The sequence below is a fragment of the Lagenorhynchus albirostris genome, chromosome X, assembly GCF_949774975.1.
Source record: "Lagenorhynchus albirostris chromosome X, mLagAlb1.1, whole genome shotgun sequence".
Lineage (NCBI taxonomy): Eukaryota > Metazoa > Chordata > Mammalia > Artiodactyla > Delphinidae > Lagenorhynchus > Lagenorhynchus albirostris.
The window spans coordinates 41907954-41918369 of NC_083116.1; the positions used below are offsets into that span (position 1 = coordinate 41907954).

Below are 10416 nucleotides of genomic sequence, written 5' to 3' on the forward strand. Positions count from 1 at the left end.
ATGGGGCATAGTCCTACCTCAATTTGGAAAATAGACACTGAATCAGAAATATTTCTGAGTTCCGAGTTCTGGATCTGAGTCTTGTATGATTAAAATCTCACTCCCTTGGTCTGCCATTTTAGTGTAACAGACCCAATTAGAAGTAGTTGGAGGAGTGACAACTGGAATTTTTTTTTTTTTTGCTTTACGCGGGCCTCTCACTGTTGTGGCCTCTCCCGTTGTGGAGCACAGGCTCTGGACGCGCAGGCTCAGCAGCCATGGCTCACGGGCCCAGTCACTCCGCGGCATGTGGGATCTTCCGGACCGGGAGCACAAACCTGCGTCCCCTGCATCGGCAGGCGGACTCTCAACCACTGCACCACCAGGGAAGCCCAGACAACTGGAATTTTAATAGGAAAAATAAATCTCATTTCATTTCAGGAAAATAAGCCTGAAATCCAATCTGGACCAGCACTTTGGGGAGACTTGTAGCCAGGTAGCCAGTTGTCTAATTTTATCTAAGCAGGTTTTAACTTTTAATGTGGTATTAACACATAGATAACAGGTGCTATTGGTCATCATACATGTCTCTTCTTTTTGTTAATGTATGATCTAAAGCAATTTCATTGTCTAAAAATGTAATAGTTACAAGATGAGACCTTTAAAAAGTAAGGTTGCAGTTACCAGCTGCCAGCTGACATTGTTTTGAGAATGGCTGGTGGCATCAAATTCTGACACAGCTCAGAAAACTCAAGTTCTTAGCAATACAAGGACTTGTCTGAAAGCACACCCATAATGTTACCTAGTTATTTCATTGGGTGTCTAAACCATAGCTACTCCATTTTGACTTCTAATTGTAATATTCCCCTTAATATTCAAAGCAGATGTCATCGTTAATGATGTTAGTGTTTCTCTAGGTATGAGAAGATAAAAGAATTTGGGCTCATAAGATCTTCTCCTGAAAACATCTAACTAGCTAAAGGCCTGTTCTGCCAGGTTTTCTCAGAGCACAGAGTGCCTCATCCTGATCTACACCCTGAATTCCTTTCAGGGGATGTTGAAGGTCAGTGGCTGCAGTGGCCATTGATTTAACCCTTGCAGAGGCAGATGGCAATTTTCAGTTGGCAGAGCCCCTTCAGGGTCATAAATTTGACCATGGTTTGGGGGGCATTTCATGACCATTTCGTCCCACGGTGCTAGGAATACCTATTCCCAGGTCTGGCGAAGATTTCACTGATAGGCCACTCAGTGTCCTGCTATTATTGGACTAGGCTTCATTAACAGTGCCACTAGTCTCCAGACCACCCATCTCACTAGTCTCTTATGGTCCAGGAAAATATTCCCTCTTGTTTTCCCATATCTAGAATTACACCATTAAATCATTGATCTTATATGGAACTATATATCATCATTTTATCAGAGGCTCAGTCACACATTTGGTAATGCAAGAAACAACAATTTTGTAAAACAGGCAGTATAAAAAAACAATATAGCTAGCAGATTAGTAAGGTCATAAGCAAGAACATAAGTCAAGAACTTCCATTAGGTGCAGCCCAGTATATCCTAGGTCATCTGACTTAGTCTGTTCTGTACCAATGCTTATCTTTAAGGGAAGTTATATATTGGCATTGTCCATAAGGCACCCAGCCCAGTTTTCTAGTGTTACTAGACTGATTATCCTTAGTATGATTTAATTGTTCCCAACACATAGGAGCCTTAATTACCATAGTCTGGTGTTACATAATTACATAAATCCATCCCATAATTGTGGGAGGTCTTATTCCTTGGCTGAAATTTTGCATGTTGCTCTGATTGAGCCTGAGTAATAGATGAAAACTCATATTTATAGCCAGGGTCAGAGCAGGCATTGTTAATTGGCCAGGTGAGGGGATTCCATCTAGTAATATCAGTAGTGACCTGAACATGACTATAATTTTGCTTTTAAAGTAAACTTCCTCAGAGCCAACCAGTTAGAGCCTTGAAGTGGAGAAATTCACCAAGGTAACCCAGAAGTACTAGATACATGTAATTGGCCACAAACCCAACAATTGGATTGATTTTTAAAACTAGCATAGGATCGTGCTCATGATAGGAAAACATTTGATTCATATGCAAGGGTCCAAGAAGTCAAGAAAACATTATAAATGATCGTACAAGTCAGGTTGAGGATCTTGAGCAAGCTGTCTACTTCTGATGTGGTCTTCTTCTCACCCTAGCATGAGTGTAGTTTCTTCTCTGTTTGAGCACTGTTTCAAGGTTATTTTGAGATAAACCGTCCTCTCTACAGGCCAGTCCAGTGCGGGGGGGCCCTTTGTGAGTGGAAATTAATCCAAGAGTCAATTCCCTTCAGTTTCACTGTGCTTGAGCTAGTTAAAGAGCACCTGATAAGGGTCCTTCTGCCCAGGGTAGAGAAAGTCCTTTAAATTATGTCTTTTCCAGCATGCATAATCCCCTAGTTGCAGGTCGTGGGGCATCTGATCTTCATCCAAAGATAGATTATTGAGATAAGCTTCAGAAACAAACTTAGCGTATCCTTCAATTAAACTTTAACTTAATATAACGTAACAGCAAGGAACTATCTGGGAGGTGAGTCTTAGTAGATACAGACATCCATAAACAAAACTGGAATTTAATATTCACTGAAATGTAATTTTTCTCTCTAAAATTACCCTCGTTTTTACAAAATATAGCCAAATTAAGACTAGTTAGTTTGCAAAATAACTCTGGTCTTAATCAACTTGGCCTGATGACTTATATAACTATAACTGATCATATAGGCATTTTGCTTGCTGAAACTTTTTTTTTTTTTTTTTTGCAGTACGTGGGCCTCTCACTCTTGTGGCCTCTCCCGTTGCGGAGCACAGGCTCTGGACGCGCAGGCTCAGCAGCCATGGCTCACGGGCCTAGCCGTTCCGCGGCATGTGGAATCTTCCCGGACCGGGGCACGAACCCGTGTCCCCTGCATCGGCAGGCAGACTCTCAACCACTGCGCCACCAGGGAAGCCCTGAAACTTTTATAAGGAGTCTCAGACTGGATTTTTAAAAGACCTCTCAGGGCTAGGAAATTCCCACCAAGAGCTTATCACAGATTTTGCCTAATAGATCTAGGTGAATTCCTCCCTTTTCAAGGTTCTCAAAATACCTTGAGATTTCTGTACCTGTTAGTGAGGTAGCCTTCCTAATTTATCTGATAAAGCTGCTGGGAACCTAAGAGTTTTCAATCTCTGGAGGAAGCAGATAGAGAGACAATATAAATGTTTCAATTCTGCTTACAAAGGTATAATTTACCAAATTATTGTAAGTCATAATTAGTTTAAGGGGAAGGTTTTCTTTATACCTGGAAAACACAGATTTAAACCAGTAATTTTTCAGATAGAAACCATAAAAATTATAACCATATTCACCAGTTCACTCAGTCCTATGTAACTAATCCTTTCTGTTGACAGCTTTATGAAGCCATCAGGTTTCCCATTAGAATTCTTCAATTTCTTACCCAGTTCAGCATTATGGTCTGAAAGTCAGAAACTTGTATTTATCCAAAAGTCCTTTCTATAAATCTTCTTGAAGAGGAAGCATTTTTGCAAAGGCATCAGAGTGAAATCATAACTGTCTATAATGACAAAAGACTTAAGAAGGCACGTTTAAATCTGATTACAATGCAATTGACAAAGTAACTTGGTTACTGCTGTGACATACAACACTTTCAGATAATAACTAGAGTTATGACTGATAACATTTTACCAGGACATATCAGATTTTTAGGAACTCCATATAACCTCTAGAATATCTATATTAGTAACATTTACCATACAATATAACCTAAGGTTTATTACTTATTTGATAATACTTCCCATGTAACTTAACCTACCAAATGAACCTAATTAGTTTAATATCTCTCATTAGGATGTTTCAGGGGCCCTCTGAAGCATCCCAAAGTTAGCTAGAGGTCAAAAGAACTTCATTAGAATTTGATTTAGGAAGTTTTGTCAAAAAATATCAAAAGAGTTTAGAACACTCAATCAGATAGGATCATAGGTCACTGTGAAACAACAGTTATTCACTTAGCCAAAGTAACAATAAAAGACTTCAAAGGCAAATATAGAACAGATCACTTAAAAGGTAAAGAAACTCAAAATCTGTTTTCAAAGGCAGTTCAACATCTTAAGAAAACTTGTCCTCTTAACAGAGAGAAAAGCCAAATTCAAGTTTTGTACCAGCTTACCTTTAAAATTCACTTACTTGGGACTTCCCTGGTGGCACAGTGGTTAAGAATCTGCCTGCCAATGCAGAGGACACAGGTTTGAGCCCTGGTCTGGGAAGATCCCACATGCTGCACAGCAACTAAGCCCGTGCACCACAGCTACTAAGCCTGTGCTTTAGGGTCTGCGAGCCACAACTACTGAGCCCACGTGCCACAACTACTGAAGCCTATGTGTCCTAGGGCCTGTGCTCCTCAACAAGAGAAGCCACCGCACTGAGAAGCCTGCGCACTGCAACAAAGAGTAGCCCCCTCTCACCGCAACTAGAGAAAGCCCACGTGCAGCAACGAAGACCCAACACAGCCAAAAAAGAAAAACAGTTCATTTACTCAATCAAATTTATTTTAAACTCAGTCAGTCCTGACCATGCACAAAGCTCTTCTCAGGATCCACTTTCCACAAACCTTTTCATCACTTTCTGTATCCATCACTTTATTTTTCCATTCAGAAACAGCCAGCCCTAAGTCAAACCTACTTCCTTTTCCCTTAATAAAATGCAACTCCATTCCTCATACCTTCTTTACTGAAAACATACATCCTACTTTCCTATTGTATACTGAAATGTTGTCATTATTTCTATTATCTTTTTTTTTAGGCACCAAAATTTTTATTAACCCACCTTCTTGCTCTCTTTTAACATTATAAACCAAATTAATCTCTTTTTGACCCAGAGTTGTGATGGGAACATCAAGTTACAATGCACTTTTATGTTTCTCTGGCCCCTCTCAACCTCTGGCTGTCACTTCTCTCGTCCTTTCTTGGCTATCCCTTGACAATATATTCCAACCCCTGTAAAATAAGGACTAAAAGTACCAACCTCATTGTTCTGAGGTTTAAGAGAATGTCAAGCACTAAGCCGGGCTCTCAGGAGCATTTAAACTCCAACAGTTCCTCCACACCCTTTGACATAGCTCCTTCTCATCTTTCATGGGCTGAGGAACCAATGAACCTGTAAACCAAGAACATGGGTATAAAGTCCATAGGCCAAGTGAGGGCCTGGATGGTAAAGTGCATGGGCTTTGTGAACATCACTGCCAACTTCCAGCCTAAGGAAGGACTGACTGAGTGAGCAGTTCCAAAACCCCTGAGCTCATGGTTCCCTGTGGGTAACTCCCATGTATCTCTATCATGACCAGGGCTTGAGGAGGGACTTCTCAATTCCCCCTGCCACACTTGGAACAGTATGAGGGATGCAGCAGAGGCCAAAGACTGACTAGCCCCAGGGAGTTGACGGGGAACATTATCAAACCAGTCTCAAAGGTGGTGCCATTTGCTCTTGGGGAGGAGAGGTGGGACCCAGGCAAGGACAGCAGCTGGAAGGCAAAGGGCGGGCCTGGTTCTCAATAGCGGTAGTGATCAGGTTTGAAGGGGCCATCGCAGGACATGCCCAAGTACTGGGCCTGCTTCTCAGTCAGCTTGGTCAGCTTCACATTCAGCTTTCCCAGGTGGGCTTCAGCCACTGCTTCATCCAGCTTCTTGGGCAGGAAGTGGACCCCAATGGGATACTTGTCTGGGTGGGTCCACAGCTCAATCTGCGCCAGCACCTGGTTGGTGAAAGAGTTGCTCATCACGAAGCTGGGGTGGCCCATGGCGCAGCCCAGGTTGACCACCCGGCCCTCAGCCAGAATGATGATGCGGCACCCATTCTTCAACAAGTAGCGGTCCACCTGGGGCTTGATGTTCACCTCCACAGTGTTCTCGTTCAGCCACTTGACATCAATCTCCATGTCAAAGTGTCCGATGTTACACACAATGGCGTCATCTTTCATCTGTTCAAAGTGCCGGCTGAGGATGATGTCAATACAGCCCGTGGTGGTGACAAAGATGTTGCCCTCCTGACAGGCCTCATCCATGATGGTCACCTCATAGCCCTCCATGGCAGCTTGAAGCGCGTTGATGGGGTTGATCTCCGTGATGATGACGCAGGCCCCGAAGCCCCTCAGGGCCTGGGCACAGCCCTTGCCCACGTCGCCGTAGCCCACTACCACCGCCACCTTGCCCACAATCATCATGTCTGTGGCCCGCTGGATGCCATCTATGAGGGACTCCCGTCAGCCATAGAGGTTGTCAAACTTGCTCTTGGTGACGAGTCATTGACGTTGATGGCAGGCACCTTCAGGATCCCGTTGGCCATCATCTTGTACAGGTTGTGGACCCCCGTTGTGGTCTCTTCGGAGATGCCTCGGATGCCTGACAGGAGCTGTGGGTACTTGGTGTGGATGAGGTTGGTGAGGTCACCACCATTGTCCAGAATCATGTTGAGGGGCCCGTCCTTGAAGTACAGCGTCTGCTCAATGCACCACAGATATTCCTCGTCCATTTCGCCCTTCCAGGCGTACACTGGAATGCCAGCCTTGACAGTGGCAGCTGCTGCATGGTCCTGGGTGGAGAAGATATTGCAGCTGGACCACTGCACCTCAGCGCCCAGGGCAGCGAGGGTCTCAGTGAGGACAGCTGTCTCCACGGTCATGTGCAGGCAGCCGGCAATGCGGGCACCCTTCGGTGGTTTGGAGGCCGAGTACATCTCCCTCATGCGCATCAGGCCCGGCATCTCATTCTCTGCGAGGTCCAGGGCCTTGTGTCCCCAGGCGGCCAGGCTGATGTCAGCGACTTTGTAAGGCAGCTTGTCCGACATGCCGGTGGCGGTTCCGCACGGAGTGATGGACACAGGCAAAGGGTCCCGAGCTGCGGGCTGGGGACAGGCGCGGGGCTGGCAGCGCCGGGGAGGGCTATTTCTGTTATCTTTAATTACATGTTTAAATTAGAATCCTCTGCTCTTAAAACCTTAATTTCTTGTGAAAACTAAGAAGCAAGCAATTATGAACTGTCTTTTACATTAGCATTCTGTAGATTGGTGAACATAAATACCAGTGATAATTTCTTTTTTTTTTTTTTTTTGGCTGTGTTGGGTCTTCATTGCTGACCAGTGATAATTTCTAAAAACATTTGCTTTCTTATAGAGAACATCTCAGGGTTGCACCAAACATATTCATTAATAGTCCTAAATACATTTAGTTTCTCTGTTTAGTAACTGATGTCTCAGTATCTTACTTTATTTGGGAAATACCCAGCTATTCAACAAACTCCCATCATTTAACTTAATTTAACTCAACTCTAAAATTTCACATTACCAAATATCTGGAGAGATCATCCCCAAGTAGACATTCCTAAAAGTTCACCCAAAACTCTTTTCTCATTTGCATTTTCTTTCCTTAAAAGTTTCTTCACATCGAGTTACTTTCCTTGCTGACAAATTTGTAACAGATATAACAAGATTTTATTTAGCTTATATTAAACCTAGGCACAATAAAGGTATTACACTTAATGTTGGTGACTCTAAAGACATGTTTATATTAATTAGATCAACAAACTTAAACATTAATACCAGGTATTAATTTAATACTGAATATTTCCCAGTTCACGTGAACCTGAAATTCATTTAGCTTAATCTCTCTCGTATTTAGAATTGTTTGATTTGTAAGTGCTTACTTTTCTTTAAGCCAATTAAATAGAGCTCATTTACAAATTAACCTCAGCAATATTATCCAAAGACAAAGACACATACTGAGACATATATATATATATAGACAGACACAATGAGACATGTCGCTTCATTTTCTAAACTTAGTCATGAATCAGATATCACAATATAAAATTCGCTAGTTTATAAATAACAGTTGGAATAAGTAAAATTTTTAAAGGCTTCTTCCCATTTGTCCCTCAGTCTCAGGAATTAGAGGTAGTCTAGAGAAGTGTTCCTGCGATCCCTGGTCTTGAAGGCACAGGGAGAGAAAATCAAGTTCTCCTAGTAGGACTTGTTCCCGCAGGGTCAGAATTCTGAAAAGACGTTTGATCAAGCTTGCTTTTACTAACTGTATATGCAAAGAGAACCAGTTTTGGAACCAGTTTTCAAGAGTTTTACCTAAACCAGCTTTCTCTGGAGTCTAAACAATATGGTGGCCACACAATGTTATCCCATTTCACAAGGCAGAATGGCCATCACAAATCATAACACAGAACACAAAGTATAAAACACACACAGGCCTGGCTGTACTAATCAGACACTCCCTTAAATACAAGATTGCAGTCTCTCAGAAAAGCTCCTACAGAGACACAGAAGTTCAGATCCGAGTACTAACAGAGTAATGGGAAATATCTCAGGTCTTCAAAGATTTCAATGGTAGGAAAGGAGGCCAGGAAAGGGGGAACAAAAGGGGTGGCCTTACGGACGTCTCCTGCCAACTGCAGGCACCCAGGCATTACGGGACTTTTCCCTGTGCTTCCAGGAAGGGAGGACAGGAACTCAGCCCTAGCAGAAACCAGAGACCAGAACCAGAATTTGAGTTCTCTGCCCACCGTAGGTGATCAGGCTCCGACCCTCAGATCAGGCTGAGGCCCTTAAGCCAGACTCCTGCGTCCAGGACGGGGACAGAAGAAAAAAGAGTAGGATAGGAGGGGTTGAAAAGAGGAAAGAGAGAGGAAAGGGGAAAGAGGTCAATAACGTCTCTTGTTCCTTACCCGGTCAGGGCACTCTGGCCAGTCATCCGCATCAGGAGGAGACCAGGAAAAAAAGGGTCCCAGTTGCAGCTGCTGGGTCTGGTCCATCACTGGGCGAGCCAGTTCCCGAGTACCCCAAGTGGTGAGAATGTCAGTCGTAGTGAAGAAGAGGCCCCACCAGAGTCGCCATTTGTTGCAGGAGGGGGGACCCCTTCCAGGGCCGAGAGTGGGCTCTTGTCTAACGCTTGGAAATGAATTGCCCAAGGAGACACACGTGCTGACAAAGCAAGAGAATTTATTGGGAAGGGGCAGCTGTGTGGAGAGCAGCAGGGTAAGGGAACCCAGGAGGACTGCTGTGCCACATGTCTCGCAGTGTTGAGTTTTATGATGATGGGGTTAGTTTCCAGGTTGTCTCTGGCCAATCACTCTGACCTGGTGGCCTTCCTGAATTCAGACCAGACTGAAAATTTATAAATCTATATTTATAAATACTATATGGACACAATTTTATAAATCTGCTTTTAATCTCATTTACAGATGCAAAAATAGAGACAGAGAAAGATTAAATATATTGCTAAGTTCATCTAGCAAGCCAAGAAAGAGACTGGCCCTGGAACACACATCTGTGGACTTCCGGTTATTCTTACTAGATTCCTTGACTGGCATATATGATTCAGGAGGGACTTGCTCCCCACATCTCACCTTCTAGAGGTTTTCAGAATATGTTACAGGGATCTTCCCTTAGTGAAAGCTGCTTACAGAGAAATAGGCTCCAGCGACGTTTACATGCAGCCAGGGTGGGCAGCACAGGCTTTTTCAGGGAACAGGAGCCGAAGGTCTCAGAAGGCAGGCAGGGCAGCCATACAGGAAAAGGGGAAGGCAGTCAGCCCTGGCAGCTGCTGCCATGACAACAGTCTTCAGGGGTGTGGCCTTTCTCTGGGGGATCTGAGGAAGCCCAGGGTGGGTTTCTGGTTCAGGGATTCCTGCTCCCTGGTGAGGCTGTACTTCTGTGGCAGATACAGAGTCCCCCTTCCCTCTGAGCGCCTCTCCAGCACCGCCCCCCAGACCCCATGGAGGTCTGGCTTCCCTGGCCCGTCTGTCTGGACTTGGAGTTGCAGAGTTCTGCCCTCTCCAGCCCAGAGGTTGCCCCTGCTGCTACTGCCTCTGCATTCTTTCCTAATGACACCCATGGCAGTACTTTGGTCTCAAGACTTGCTGCCTGGGACTGCAGCAGGCTCTGTCCAGCCTGGGGCTCTCAGGCTCACCTCCCCCAACCCCACCCTGGGGGAAATAGCCAAGTGGGAAATGCAATGACAAGAGCCCCTCTTTTCTGCTTCTGGCCTCATCCTAACTGAGCCTAGACAGACAGACAGACAGACAGACAGACACACACACACACACACACACACACACACAAATACACACACATCCTGCATATGCCCAGAGAAACAAGCAAGGGACTCTGAAGAAAGGTGGGGTGGCAACTCAGGCTTCTGGGAAACACTCAGGGACAGGGAAGGCTGGTCCAGACCTGGGCTGAAGGGAGGCAGTACCTGGCTCTGGGCTGGGCAGGACTCAGGCTGTCACTGGCTGGAGGGCTCTGGAGGCTGGGAGCCTTCTACCCCTCTCCATGCCTCTCTTTGTGTCCTCCTCCTTCGCCCTAAAAGATGGGGTCAGGGGC

The 10416-nt window shown here is 44.8% G+C and overlaps 1 protein-coding gene across 1 annotated transcript; it reads right to left on the bottom strand.

The window, feature by feature from the left end:
* Window positions 1–5330: 5330 nt before the first annotated feature.
* Window positions 5331–6947, bottom strand: LOC132513249 (adenosylhomocysteinase-like). The gene is given in 2 exon segments (XM_060137417.1): window positions 5331–6327; window positions 6330–6947. Coding segments are annotated over 2 exon segments (1293 nt in total). The 5' UTR covers window positions 6874–6947; the 3' UTR covers window positions 5331–5578.
* Window positions 6948–10416: the final 3469 nt, after the last annotated feature.